Source organism: Grampus griseus (genome assembly GCF_964374135.1).
Source record: "Grampus griseus genome assembly, chromosome: 12".
Taxonomy (NCBI): Eukaryota; Metazoa; Chordata; class Mammalia; order Artiodactyla; family Delphinidae; genus Grampus; species Grampus griseus.
Window position 1 is genome coordinate 34851594 of NC_139006.1, and position 15621 is coordinate 34867214.

The 15621-nt window shown below is 35.0% G+C and overlaps 1 protein-coding gene across 1 annotated transcript in view; it reads right to left on the bottom strand.

Moving 5' to 3' along the window:
* Window positions 1–15621, bottom strand: part of SMCHD1 (structural maintenance of chromosomes flexible hinge domain containing 1) — a gene marked incomplete at its 5' end in the record, with an annotated part of 127709 nt that overhangs the window by 59454 nt on the left and 52634 nt on the right. Inside the window, 6 exons of the mRNA XM_082667117.1 lie at window positions 1466–1693; window positions 3664–3798; window positions 4434–4573; window positions 6560–6632; window positions 8000–8096; window positions 13524–13668. Coding sequence (XP_082523243.1) covers window positions 1466–1693; window positions 3664–3798; window positions 4434–4573; window positions 6560–6632; window positions 8000–8096; window positions 13524–13668 — 818 coding nt within the window. The remainder of the gene's footprint in view (window positions 1–1465; window positions 1694–3663; window positions 3799–4433; window positions 4574–6559; window positions 6633–7999; window positions 8097–13523; window positions 13669–15621) is intronic.

A 15621-nucleotide genomic window follows, 5' to 3' on the forward strand; every position in this document is an offset into this window, starting at 1 on the left:
AGCTTAGAGAATGGCAAAAAGAAGGTTATATACAGAAAAAGGCTCTGAAGTCAATGTTTCGCCTTACCCTTAACATGAAAGTAAACTGTGGAAACATTATGAGAAAGCAAGGAATCAGTTCAGAAGCTAGGTTGCTGGTACCACTTTTAAACTACTTGCCTTCAAATCTGCTGACAGAGATAAAAATGGCTTGCCTCCCTTCCAAGCAGGATAAGGATTATTTATCTCAAAATCCTCCCTTCCCTCATTATGGAGAGGAAAATAAACTGGCTGGAGCAAGGGTTATTCCAAGTAAGATTTAAAAAATAATGTCAGCTGAATCCTGGTAAACAATTCTTTTAAAATATCAGATCCTATATTTGGAGACTCAGGATGGCTACAGAATACAGCAGTGCAAAAGAGTGGAATTCCCTGGTGGTCCAGTGGTTAGGACTCCACACTTTCACTGCCGAGGGCCTAGGTTCGATCCCTGGTCGAGGAACTAAGATCCCACGAGACACACGGCATGGCCAAAAATAAATAAATAAATAAATAAAATAAATTAATTAAAAAAAAAACTCTAACCATTTTGATTTGGTTCTCTGTTAAGTGAGCTGTTAAAGTTTCAACATATAGATTTACCCTATCAAGGAACAAATGATACATTTAGATGGCAGGTCTATGAGGACCATCTGAAGCTACTGAGAACTGACAAAAGCATTGTCTAAGGATCACACTTTCAGAGATTGCTATACCAATTTCAAATGGCCAAATCAGGAGTCTGTAGTTAACAATACTGTTTTACCATTTTCCTTTAACAGACTTTTTATTTAGTGCCTTCAGAATAGCTACAGAAACACTGCTTTGGTTGGGGACTTCCCTGGTGGCACAGTAGTTAAGAATCTACCTGCCAATGCAGGTGACACAGGTTCGATCCCTGGTACAGGAAGATGCCACATGACACAGAGCAACTAAGCCCGTGCACCACAACTACTGAGCCTGCGCTCTAGAGCCTGCAAGCCATGACTACTAAAGCCTGTGCTCTGCAACAAAGACAAGCCACCACAATGAGAAGCCCGTGCACCGCAACAAAGAGTCCCTGCTCACCGCAACCAGAGAAAGCCTGTGTGCAGCAGCGAAGACCCAACACGGCCATAAATAAATAAAATTTACAAAACAGACAAACACTGCTTTGGTCAAGTGGTGATCTTGATTCTGAGTATAGAAATACAGTTCATCAGGACTGGAATTTTGTTTAGGTGTCAAAATCATTTTTCTAAGCATGAATTTGTCACACATGAATCATTCAACATTTCAATCTAGTGCATGAAAAAGTATCTTATTTAGCCCGGGATTTTATATAACAGTACTATTTTTCTTTGATAAGCTTCTTCTTAGAGGATAGCCTATAAAACTTGTACAGAGTCTTCCAAGCAAGAAAATGAACAGAATTCTTGCAAATAAACAATCTGTTTGAGATACTTACTTTAATTTTCTCTGCTAAAGCTGATGTTATATGGATTTCTCTTTCTCCTTCATCATACATTTGAAAAATAAGGTTATGCATAGTATCTCCTGCTATCCAATTAACCTCATCCTGATGTTTGATCTGGATTGCCTTTTGTCCTTCTACACTGAATATCTGTAATCTTGCAACATGGCTACTGGGAAGCAACTTAATAGTCTTCTCCACAGGTGCCACATCTTTACAACTCTAGGAAGAGAGGAAAACACAAATATATACTGAATGACATCTGTAATGAAAACACAGTTTTTGGCTTTAATGGTGAATCTTCCATATTGCTTAAGAATTTATTTCCAATATTATGGGAGATCATCTTATATACTGTTAACATTCATAGATTTTCTCATTAAGAGGATACTACAGTATTAATAATTCCATATTTTATACCATGAAGTTATAAATAATGACAGGGGCCACATTCTTAAAACCAAAAACTAGCATATCTGGACTTAAAAGAACTTCCTTCCCCTTTATTTGTAAACTTACTTAAAAGTGTTGCAAACCTGTGAAATTTTAATCATGACACAGATTTGGTGACCAGCATTTATTAATAAAAATAAAGGTGTAATAAATTAAGAATTTTCTATAAATTAAAGATAAATATTGCAATAAAATGTCATTTAATGAGCTTCTAGAGCTTTTTCAATTCATTTTACATTGGGGTGAGTGGACAGAGTTGCTTGTAGCTAGATGAGGACTCTAGATGCCCCTAAAGGTTGAGCTGGCGTATTTATAATTTGTTATGGGCATATCAGTGTTCCAAAGATCAGTAACGATGAGCTTGTGTGCTACATAAATTGATTTTAGGCACACAAAATTAAAACACTACATAATTATTTCAGAATGTAGGTGTAGTGCATTCCACAGGATACAAAAAATTCACATAAGTCTAAGCTTAAAATACCTCTACAATCCTATTTCACTCATGTCTCCTTCCTCATCCAGTTGCAGTCATTTTACTGAAGCCCATTCACATGAACAATGACATATTCAAAATTCCTACCTCACAGAGTATCAGGCAAATAATCCATCCCCTATTATAAGCACATCTTATTTGCCTGGCTCAAACTTAAGAGTCACTGCTTTTGGATAATATGTTCTAACTGCAGGTTACAAGATATACCTTGGTCTTTGTCTTAACTGACCAGGACTCTTGGTGTTCTGCCTGTTGCTGCTCTGTAGTATTTACATAATTATATGTAAATGCTCTCTTGCTCTCAAGCCCAGATTTCTCCCTAACTCCAAGTCTTTTTCCTGAATCTCCTCATCTTTTGCAAGATATGGTATGCTCAAAAATATGTTGCCCACATTATTGAAAAAAGGAAATGCATAACAAATATTTGAAGATTATCAAATATAACCAGCTTCAAAAGAAAAGAATTAGAATAAAGTCAAATCATTTCATTCTAATGTAAAAAAATAAAAGCTTTTACCCTTTTGAGGCTCAAGATATGTTAGCTGATATATACTTAGTAGGAAAAACATTGGTTAATCAACTGATCAAGTAATTTATCATCTACTAACCATATCAATTATGAAGAAATCACATTTAGGTATTTTACTTGTATAAGTATTTGTTATCCCATTTAGCAGTCTTAGGAAACCAAATGCTTATATCAACTGCCTGTCCTTCTCTAGGCTGGCTTCACCTTCAGCCATGATGTATATCCAATAACCAGTATCCTACTGGCACATTAACACAGCAATCTCTTTATAGGAAAACACTACTGAAAAACCATGTATTTACTTTGTTAATTATACACACATATTAAATGTTCATATATCCTTCCTTCAGTGGTGGTTCCATAGGGACATTTACCAAACTTTCTAACAAACAAGTGTAAACTGTAAGAAATAAGAGAATAAAATAAAACTGATAATTGTCACATTTTAATATAGGAAAAAAAAATTTTAGGAACATGTAATCAATAATAGCTATAGATATTATAAAAGGTTTGATCAAGAAAATTACTAATATTTGATACAAAATGTTATTTACTATACCATTTCATTTTTGCCTTTTCTTCCCTCTGGCCAGAAGAATCACAAATATCTCATTTTAAAAAGTCAAACAACTTTACATAAAATATTATAAAGCTGTTAAAGAATATTTGTATGAAGACTCAATATAATACCAATGAATAACAGTAACAACTTACAGGTATTTCAATTTTTGCTTTAAGCGTCTGGTCTTTTTTGATATTCTGAACTTGAATTGCTGGTCCTGACAAAATACTGGTTCCAGAACTACTGCAATCCACAACATAGAGTGGAAGGTTTGGAGCACCTGAAAACTATTGGAAGAGTACAAAATAATTTAAGACCTCAATCAAATGTAACTTATTATTCAATAACTGTTATTTAAATTTTCAAACAATTTAGTACAGCTACTATTTCCGGCTATAAATTAGAAAACTATAAATATAATTCACTAATATACTAGACAATTTCTGAATGAAAAGAGTAAGTTTCTATAATTCTAGGTAAAATTTGTTGATTTTGGAAGAAAAACCAACTTCCTAAACGATTATTCTTTCTTTTTTAACACCACCTATTTGGGTTTTCCTTTCCTTTTTGTGCTCTTTTACTCATATTCATTTATCCATCCATCCCCAATCCTAAAGGATATTTCCACCATCCTACTCATAAATTAAATACTTCACCTGAAATGAGGAGGATGGACTAAGGAAGGAGAGGGGAGGAATCTGTGGTCCAATACTTGGCACAGCTGGCATCATTACTGGCTTAGGGATGCTGAAAACTATTGACAATGAGATAGCCCAAAAATTTCTCCATGGAATAATCATTACACAATCTAGATATAATATAAGGCTTACTATGAAGGAGCCAAAAGATATAGTGATTTAGTGATTTCCATTTAGTACCACGGGACTCAAAATCTACATATTCTTATCTTATAACAGCTTACCTTACAATGAACAATCAATTTTGGTTGTGCTGTTATATTGTCTGATTCATCCAAAACTTCTACCTGAAATGGGAAAGCTGTTCCATTTTCTATAACTAAAATTTCAGAATCAGGTTTCACTTTCAATCGATGAGGGGGACCTACCAGAAAATTATATAATAAAATAGAGATTCAAGTTTCTAAAACTGAAATGTTAAAACAGCAAAAGAAACAGCTTTTAACATTTCAAGTTTTAATATCTTTTAAATAATGTCAAGAGAGAAAAAAGAAATATCCATGTTTAATCATTTCTATCCCCCAAATGCATATATTCTATACATCACGAGAGTGGTCTCAATTATATTAAAATGTTTGATGTCTAGACTTAGTTTTATGTAACAAGCTAAGACATGGTGATAACTCATGTTAGAAATCACCCAAACGTGAAATACTAAAAAGATTCTGGAAAAAAGTATTCAAGAATAAAAATAAAAGTTTATTAAACTACTTTTTTATTTACTACTTTTAACTTTACACAATGAGACTGATTTCTCAGGCACACTACATACCTGTCTCAGGTAATTTTGTTCAAAGGATCAGTTCATATAATGACATAACCAGATAACTTACTTGTTAAGACTGCCCACAACACTTTGATATCCTAAGCAAGCTGCACCACAAGTTTCCTCTAAACTAATAAAAGAGGGTTTATATTTCTGCAGCAAGATGACCTGATGTGCCCTATAAACACTGATATTTTAAAATACAATTTATGCTAAATAATGGGAACACAAGTTTACAAAGAACAGTTATATCAAAGAACAGTGTTTTTACCATATGCCAACTCTGTTCTCAGAATCCTTACAATGATCTTGATCAAGAAGGTAATATTATTATCCCCATTTTATGGATGAGGAAACTGGGACCCAGAGAGATTAAGTATTCTGTCCAGGTCACATGGCTACTAAATGGCAGACTCAGGTTAGATCCTAATTTTGTAATTTGAAACCTCTTGACCATTATCACTACACAGTCCCACTTGCTACTTTACCACGTTTACTCGCAAATTCTAAAAAAATATTAGAACTATCTGGTTAATAAGAATTTCCTTTGAGTAGATTTGAGTAATCCATACGTTTTAGCTAACCTCTTAAAATAAAAGCATTGTAAGTAAGTATTAACACATAACAGTTTTTTCTTATACGTCTACCAATGGGCCAATCTTTACTTCTAAATCAATTCATGCCTCAGGGAAAGCTCAAACTACACGAATTTGTGAAAGGAAATAGCTATTTTGTTTCTTTTCATTAAAACCAGTAAAAAAGGTCATATATGGACAAAGATATGATCTCAGTATTATTAATATTAGAGCTAAAACTTTCATAACAAGTCCTGTTCTAGGTGTTGTACAGCATATGCACTTCTCACTCCGCACAGTACTGTGTTAATGAGAACTCATGCATATTGGAAGCGTATCCTCCACTGAGTTACCACCGAAACCATGCAAAGTAAGGGCTGCCCATATTAACTCATTTAATCCTCACAAAAACCCTGTGAATTATGTATTATCTCATTTTACACATGAGAAAACCGAGGCACAGAACAAGTGTACCTCACTGGTAAGTGTCAGAGCTTAGATTCAAACGCAGAAGGGCCGATGCTAGAATATACTCGTTGAACCTCCACAATAGACTGATTCTCAAATTAGCTGGCTTTTTCTACCCTAACTTTACTGCAACTTCATTTACGAGTTGATAAATCATTATTCAAATTAACAACATAAAAGCATAAGAAACTTTCCTTCTTAAAATATTAAATATTTAGTTATATCAGAAAAAGGACAGATCCAGTTCTAACGTAAGTCTAATTAGTATATCCTTAAGAACAGTTCCCCAATATAGTTTCAATATTCACATTTTTCTCCCAAGATTATTTTTAGAACTTCACTCAAGTCTTTCTAAACGTTTTCCTGTCTTTTATTTTTAACTGGTCATTTCTGTTAGCACTATGTTTGTCATTCAAATGTATTTTCAAGATTTGTACCATATCCAAACCAAAAAACACTTCACCTTTATAAGTGTCATTATATTTTATCATAAGAATATTATTTAAAAGGTAATTAGGAATATTTCTTAAAGTAATATTACCTGGCAGTAATCTAATTTTCTGAAACTGTGAGTCTTCTTTTAAACCCGGTAAAATAACCTTCAGAGTAAAATTCTGTTGAAAAAATTATTTTAATTAAATTTAAGTCCTAAATAAATACTTAAGTAATTTACTACCTCAATTCTGATTTACTTTTTGCTTTTCATTTTCATACCATTATAGAAATCTACTCAGCAAATTTATATTGACTAAAATTATCATATATATGTATGAAAGAGATGCAGGTGAAAAAACTGATTTATATTGCCTTCTTTATAGATAATACTATCTTTGAATTCAAAAGGCATAACCTCTGAATAATTATCAGAATTAGGATGGGCACTATAAAAAATGTGGAAAGTAGTGAAATGGAAATAACCCAATATCTAGACATATCTAAAAACAATGCAGTGTTCTAGATTAGATCCTGGAATAGAAAAATAATTGTGGAAAAACTGGGAAAATGTTAAAGCCCAGAGTTTTGTTAATAGTATTATATCAATGTTAACTTCTTAGTTTGGATAAATATATAATAGTTGTATAAGATGTTAGTAGAGGAAGTTGGGTGAAGAGTATATGTGAACTCTCTATACCATCTCTGAAACTCTTCTGTAAAACATAATTATTTCAAAATAAGAAGGTTTTTAAAATCTAGAAATCTTTTTAGCAAGTTTATCTTACTAAAGTCAAATTTTCCACACTTTTCAAGTTCTTTTTCCAGAAAAAGCTTAATTCAGAAAGAGGTACAGAACTTGCTCTTTAATTTGATTAGGTTATACAATGCAGTATAGTATACAGTACTTAAACTTACATGCTCTATTTTAAACATTATTTTGATAGGGAAAATTTTTAAAATATATATTGAAGGTAATGATACAATGGAAAAAAAGTAACACAATACTTAAGTTACTAGCCACAGTGTTCACATTAGTCATATTAATCTATTAGCTACTTTATATACTTAACTGAAAAATTACCTTATTGGAGTTTGTCTTTACTATCTCTAACCTTATTCCTCCCAAAACACTTCCCTTATACAAATACCAAACCCAATACTTTTACAGAAGTGAGCTAAAGTTTCTCATATTTTTGTTCCTATTCTAAGAAAAACATTGAAAAATGAAAAAACTTACAGAGAAGAAAGAAGCAACATAGTACTAGATAACTGTTGTAAACGGCTTTGAATGCAAAAAGACTGGAATGAAAATGAAGATAGTTGAAAATATTTAATTCATAAACGTTTAACAAACAACAGCAGCAAATATGCTGGTCTTCTCAAGAGATGTAAATGGTAATGGTATGTCGGGTGACATGATCCTGATTAATTCCTAAGAACCTGACATTACTGTCATCTTGTCACAAAAATAGGTTTTTAAATTTCCAATTTCATTTTTACCATATAAGAAATAACATGCATTATAACATGTATGTACAATGCTTACCTTGCCTTGACAAGAGTTTACAGGGCCCTTAGCTGTAACACCTCGAATGACACAATTTGGGCCTTTGGTTATTTCTTCATAACGTAAAGATAAACCACTGGAAAAAATAAATTATTTTTTAACTTTCCCTCCATTACCTACAAATAAGCTGCAAATGTTCTTTTCTCTTTTCTTTCTTTTTTTTTTTCTAGCTGTGCCACATGGCTTGCAGGATCTTAGTTCCCTGACCAGGGACTGAACCCGGGCCCTCAGCAGTGAGAACACGAAGTCCTAACCACTGGACTGCCAGGGAATTCCTGCTGCAAATGTGTTTGTCTTCTCATATGACATTCTCATTTTTAATTCATTTTTCTAATAAAATTGTATTTTTTTAAAAGAGAGAAACAAATGAACAGAAGCAAATTCCCATGAGATTTTTACAAAGAAAAATGATCCAACAAGTATTAATAAGTGATACCATTCGTGCAGTGAGTAAAGATACAAGGTAGGAAACAATGAAATGCTAGACCATGTATACAGGCCAAAGAAAATGAAACATCCAAATCGATCAGGCTTAAAGATGTCTACAGACTTTGTCCTGGATTCTTTCAAATCCTTCACCCACAGGGATTTTAGAGACTTTCTGGCACCTATTAAACTGAATGGCAATTTTAGATAAAGTCCAAATAATTAAGTGCAGCCTTGTGCTAATGTAACCTTGCTAGAATGTATACTGAGACCCTCTAATCTACTACTATGAGTAATGTGATTCCTAAACCACCTTTGACCACCTGTAGATACTTACAGTGTCAACATTTTACTCTGTAAGGGGTAAGGTGATAAAAAAGGAGGAAAGATATACCATGATGGAGAAAAGACCTAATTTTTCTGAAGAATGAAATTAAATATTTAGATATTATCTGAATAAGCTGTAAAAATTAAATAACATGGCTTGTTTGAAAAAAGCTCTAAAGAGGCATGTAAGGTAAAATAAACTCCCTGAGAAAGATGGACATTAACCACAGACATCTACTTTCACTATCTCTTAAAGCCTCACTAATATAAGAACAAAGGGATTCCTTTTATTTACTTTTAAAGGCAAAGATATGGGAGGTATGGAAGAAGAGACAAGGACAATAGAAATTATCTGCTAGAAAAAAGGATAGACAAGTGGCAAATGACCTAGTAACTTCCCAAGAAAACTGAACTGTGAAACAGCAATGGAAGAAGCTCAAAACCAATATATACCACAGAATTCCCAGGTACCATTAAGGAACTGGTGTTATTAGGTACCCCTAGAAGCAGGGCCAAAAAGAAAGGCAAAAAAAAAAAAAGGTGGGGGGTTGATTAAAATTTCGATCCCCAGATCTCCCCTCTCCACCTCTGGCAGATGACTGGAAAATTATTCTCTGAAAAGGTTTAAGCAGAGAATCTGTGAACCTGGGCACAAAAAGTAAGTCGCAGGAAAGGGTAAAATACTAAAAAGAATACAAGGGTAATCCTGAACGGACCGCATAGGGATACTGAGACCTTTTCATTCCCATTCCTACCCTAGTCTTGCTCTTGGACTGGCTAGGAACCTGGACAGGCTAGGAACCTGGACAGCCAAATTATTCCCCTCCAGGCAAGAGACTAAAGATTGTTCTTTGAGCAAACTACCCAGCCCAAGAAAAAGACCTCAAGATACAACAGGATTTCCCCCAACAAAATGTTACAGACAGATCATCCTGTAGTGGAGTTCACACTCAACAGCCTCTCCCAAACTCTCACACTCAACAGCCTCTCCCAAACTCCTATGTGCATTTTAGTTCTCCATCAGATATAAAAGCAGATGACCAAAGATTAACCAGATATACGAAGAAACAGATCAAAATCCAACAAATAAAAAGCAACTAACTTGGAGACAATAAACATTATCAGTGTAGGTAACCTTTTTTTAAAAACTACCATTTATTTATCAGCAAAAAAAAAAAAAATGTGTTACATTCATAAAACAAGAACAGAATCTACAAAAGAACATTCGGAGAACCAGGAAGAACACTTGGAAATTAAAAATACAGCAAAAGGAAAAACTCAATGGAAAGATATAAACATAAAATTGAGAAAGTCTGTCTAAAAGTAAAACAAAAACACAGAAAGATTAAGAAAAATGGAAAAATTAGGAAAATCAGAGAACCAGTCCCAAAGGTACATCATCAAATAAATAAGGATCCCCCCCCTTCAAAAAAAGAGAAAACCGTGATGATGGAAGGTAGAAAATGAAGTACTTCAAATAATGAAGAGACCTATACAAAGATGTACCATTATAAAATTTTGCCCTGTTGAGAATTAAAAGTGGGTCCCTATAAGCTTCCAGACAGAATACATAGGAAACATAAAAAGGAAAGTTAATCAGAACAAGTTTAAATTTATCAGCAACAGGAGAAGCTAAAAGGCAAAAATGGAGCAATGTTTTTATAATTTCGATGGAAAGTAGTGTTCAACTTTCAATTAAATCAATCAAGTAGAATACAGACATTTTCAGAGCAATAATTTTATCTTACATGTAAATCCTTTCTTAGGAAACTAGTGAATAATGTACTCCAGCAGAAGGTAAGGGACAAGGGATTCTTTCAAAATTGAAGACCCAGGGAAGGTTAAATGCTAAATAAAATAAGCTACTTAACAATCTCACAAATTCAGGAATGTTTCCTCAAGGACCTGAGAGCGAACTCTACGAAATTTAATCATCAATAAAGGTAAACCCCTATCTCCCAGTTTCCTGGGCCTAACTTCTGATCAATTGACTCCAAATTGCAAACTCTACTCCCAGTCATAAAGATACTTAGCAATTTTTCTTGAAAACATGAATGTGATAGATTTTATTTACTTACCCATGTAACAGAGTAAGATTTCCTTCCTTGCAATCTCTATCAGATTGTGATGAGAATAATCACATTCTGGTTTACTGATTATTCAATAACAAAATTGTCTTCTTTCTCTTCTACCTTTGTGAAGAAGTTTTCTAGCTTGACAGTAGGTTTTGTTTTTACTATATTTCCCCAACACAAAAGACAAAGGGTACTCCCAGGATGAAAGTGAAGGAAGATCACAGAAGGACAAATGTAACAAGCGTAAGAACAACTGATCCAGACCAGAGCACATGGCAAAGTTCCAAGAAAGATGTCTACAAGAGTATGAAACTGAGGGACTTCGCTGGTGGTGCAGTGATTAAGAATCCGCCTGCCCTTGCAGGGGACATGGGTTTGAGCCCTGGTCTGCGAAGATCCCACATGTCGTGGAGCAACTAAGCCCGTGAGCCACAACTACTGAGCCTGCGTACCACAACTACTGAAGCCTGCATGCCTAGAGCCCATACTCCACAACAAGAGAAGCCACCACAATAAGAAGCCCACGCACCGCAACGAAGAGTAGCCCCCACTCGCCGCAACTAGAGAAAGCCCACGTGTAGCGACGAAGACCCAATGCAGCCAAAAATAAATAAACAGAGAAAAAAATATGAAACTGATAGGTTATCTATGTACCAAGCATCTTGAGAAGAGACCAGGCAACTGGCAGAGAGTTACTTAGCAAAGAAAAAAAGAACAACAGTTGTGCAATGAAGAAAGTAATTAGCACTTACATAATCATAATAAAGCAAGCACTAAATACTGATCAAGCCAGAATACAACTTTAATGAAGAATGTGGGAATAGGAAGGAGGTTTATTTGTAATGTGAGTGGCAACAAGAGAGTGTGTCCTCATCTTCCATAAGTCAAGAGATAATGCTTAAAACTGAAGAGTCAAGAAGTAACAATATAAAAGTTACTTAGAGGGCTTCCCTGGTGGCGCAGTGGTTGAGAGTCTGCCTGCCAATGCAGGGGATACGGGTTCGTGCCCCGGTCCGGGAAGATCCCACATGCCGCGGAGCAGCTGGGCCCGTGAGCCATGGCCGCTGGGCCTGCGCGTCCGGAGTCTGTGCTCCGCAACGGGACAGGCCACAACAGTGAGAGGCCCACACAGTGCAAAAAAAAAAAAAAAAAAAAAAAAGTTACTTAGATATGTGCAATAGGTACCAAAACATTCAAGTAAGAAAGCTGAAAGTGGTTCTGAGAAGTCGATTGTGGGTGGGGTGGAGAGGGCAGAGGAACTACTCTTTTTTTATATAAACCTCATCCAACTATTTGATTCTTTAGGCTACATGTGTGAATGATTTTTTGTTTAATTTAGTTAACACTGAGAAAAAAACAAACAAATTTACTGAAGGTAAATTCACATAGCCAGGCCACCAAGATTTTTTTTTAAGCCCCAAATCTTAATTACCAGTATGTACGTGTGATAGAGACTTTGTGTGTAAGAATGTCCTATCAAGGATAAGAAGGAAGTTTAATTGAAAACAGGGGTCAACTAATGCACAAATATTTTCCATTTGTGACTAGACATTATTTTTAGTGTTTCTTATTAAGCACATAGATGCTTAAGTATTCAACTCTTCCATTATGGTTTAATATTCAAATGAATATAATATGTCAAAATCACTTTTTGCAACTCATTTTCAATACTTTTTGTAACTCTGTTTTGTTTTTCAGGAACTTAACCATGGTATAAATCTGGACACTAAACTAGTCTGTGAGCTTCTAGAAGGCAAATACTATGCTCTTATTCACTTCTATATCTCCAGCTGGCAAATGCCTGGAATACAGTACGTAGTCAAATGATTAAAAGAGTGAACAATTACACCAACAGGGGAAAAAAGTACACGGCGATAGCAAAAGCATACATTAAAATGTGGGCCCAGGGACTTCCCTGGCAGTCTAGTGGTTAAAACTGCGCTCCCGCTGCAGGGGGCACGGGGTTCAATCCCTGGTTAAGGTATGATCCTGCGTGCCTCGCAGCGCGGCCAAAAAAAAAACAGTGTCTCCAAAAACGACAAATTTGGCAGAAATTTGAAAAACAAGAATTCTTCCTAGGCACCTCAAAAAAAGGTAATGGAAAACAATGAACATCCTCAATTATATAACTGGACACATTGTTTTTCAGGGCTATTTTTTAATATAAGCCAATCATGTCACTCTATAGAGCTCTTAAGTAAAGGCAAATTCTAAGGAAGGACACAATTTCCATGGAAAGTGTAAACTTTATTGCTATGGTTTTAAAAGCAAACCAAAATAAATTTTATTAGCAGGTTAAAAACCTACCAGTAGGTAACCACTAAGTTTAAATGGCCATAATTTCTAAGCAAACAACAAAATAAACATGGTATGGTTTATAAAATTGCCAGGAGAAGTCATATTATACTTGCAAAAAGAAATGGACTAAGACAGAACTATATCAGTCTCACCCAAACAACTGTAACAGTAAATTCAGTCAAAACAAACTTTATTGAGGTAATGTATGTATGACACTACAGCCACAGAGAATAGACTGGGACTAAACAAATCCCCCAGATATCATAAAATATCCACTAAGCATTTTAAATAATAAATCTGAAGTTAACCGAACATAAATAATTTAAGCTAAAAAAAGAAAAAAGTGAATACTTAGCAAATATGAAAACTCAGATTACCTTGCTTCAAAAACTGGCTGAATATCAGTTGATAGTTGACTAGTATGACCAAATTCATCCTGAAACTCCAGAGGGATATTGAATGGGACTCCAACACGAAAAGGAAGATCCAAAGGACCAAATGAAAATTTCTCTGGTTTACCCTCTTAATAAAAAAAAATAAACATGAAAAGAAAATTCATCCGTCAGAAGATTCATTGTAGGTAGAAACATCCATTATATATATGGAAGATTAGACTACAATAAAGATGGCATTTTAAATCTGTGCAAAGTTTATATAAATTATATCTATAATCCACCTGTAAAAATAATAAAGCTAGAACTTTATCTCACACCATGTATAAAAGTCTAGAGATAGAGATAAATGTGTTTTCAAACTATGAAATTTTCGAATATAATAAAGGAATATGTTTATAATTTTATCATAGGAAAAACTAAGGCAAAACACAATACTCAACAGCTATACAACGATGTATTTGATAAAGTTCAAAATATTTTATTAGATACAAAGTTAACAGAGAAGCTCTATATGAGAAAGTACTTGCAACGTATGCAATAAAGGATTAAAATCCACAATACATTAAAACTTCCTATAAAGATAACAGTTTCAAGTCATCCCCTGGGAAATTATTAGAAATGCAAATTCGAGGGCTCACATCATCCTACTGAGTCAGAAACTCCAGGAGTGAGGCCCACCAGTCTGCATTTTAGTAAGCCCAGCAGGTGGTTCAGGTAAAACTTAAATTTGAGAACTACAGCTTTACACTATTAAAATAGGCATAGTAGGCACTTCCCTGGTGGCACACTGGTTAAGAATCCGCCTGCCAATGCAGGGGACACGGGATTGATCCCTGGTCTGGGAAGATCCCACATGCCACAGAGCAACTAAGCCCATGCACCACAATTACTGAGCCTGCACTCTAGAGCCTGTGAGCCATGACTGCTGAGTCCAAGTGCCACAACTACTGAAGCCGGCACGCCTAGAGCCCGTGCTCCACAACAAGAGAAGCAACTGCAGTGAGAAGCCTGCGCACCATAATGAAGAGTAGCCCTCGCTCCGTGCAACTAGAGAAAGCCCGTGCGCAGCAGCAGCAAAGACCCAGCACAGCCAAAAGTAAATAAAATAAATTTAAAAAAATTAAAAATAAAATGAAATAGGCATAGTAAAGGAACAGACTTTCACAGATGACAATGTCCAATAAAGGCTAGAAGAGGTACACAACCTAATAATTAAATAATTTAACCACCAACTAGGCTAAATATTATAATATAGGTTAGCCAGGAATGAGCATAGGGAAACAAGAACCCTCAGTCTGTTGATGAGGGTACAAAACCTTTTGGGAGGGCAACCTGACAGTAAATATGTATAAAATGTTAAAGCACACACATTGCAGTTGGCAATTCTACTTCTTGGTATCCACTCTAGAGATATTCAAGCACTTGTACACAAAGCATCATAATTTTTTTCCGTATAGGAATGTGATTTGTAACAGCCAAAAACTTGGAAACACCTGAAATGTTCATCAAAGAAAACTGCTGAACTACAGCATGTCCGTACTGTAGAATGTTTCACAGGTGTATTTAAAGAACATGATCTGTATGTACAAAAAGGAACACTCCCCAAGGTGGTTGTCTGATTAGAGAAGGCAAGGTAATCACAGGCACTTAAATCAGCTCTCTAAAACCCCATAAAAATGTGGCACTACAGAGATTTTTTTCAAAGGGGCCTAAACCTACAAAAACAATGAACAAGAAAAAAGACAACAGTAACAGAATTTGAAAGCTGGAGAATATATGGGCAAGTATAACTGACTTAGCAGAAAGACTCAAGAAATCAAATCCTCAATCATCAACAAAGCAAGCAGGGAGCCAATTTAATTCACACTATATTAACACTCAAAAGTCTCAAGAATGGCTCTATCAAGTAGGAGTGAAATTGAAATAAAAAAGGAAGACTTGTTCAAGTTTGTTTGAGAAACAGTTCCTCAGATCCCACCCCTCAACACACAGAGCCAGTCAACTGCCTTCCTCATCTTCAGCAATATCTGGAAGGTTTCTTCTCCAGGAAAGGTTAAGAGTTGGTCCAAGGAGTAAGGGA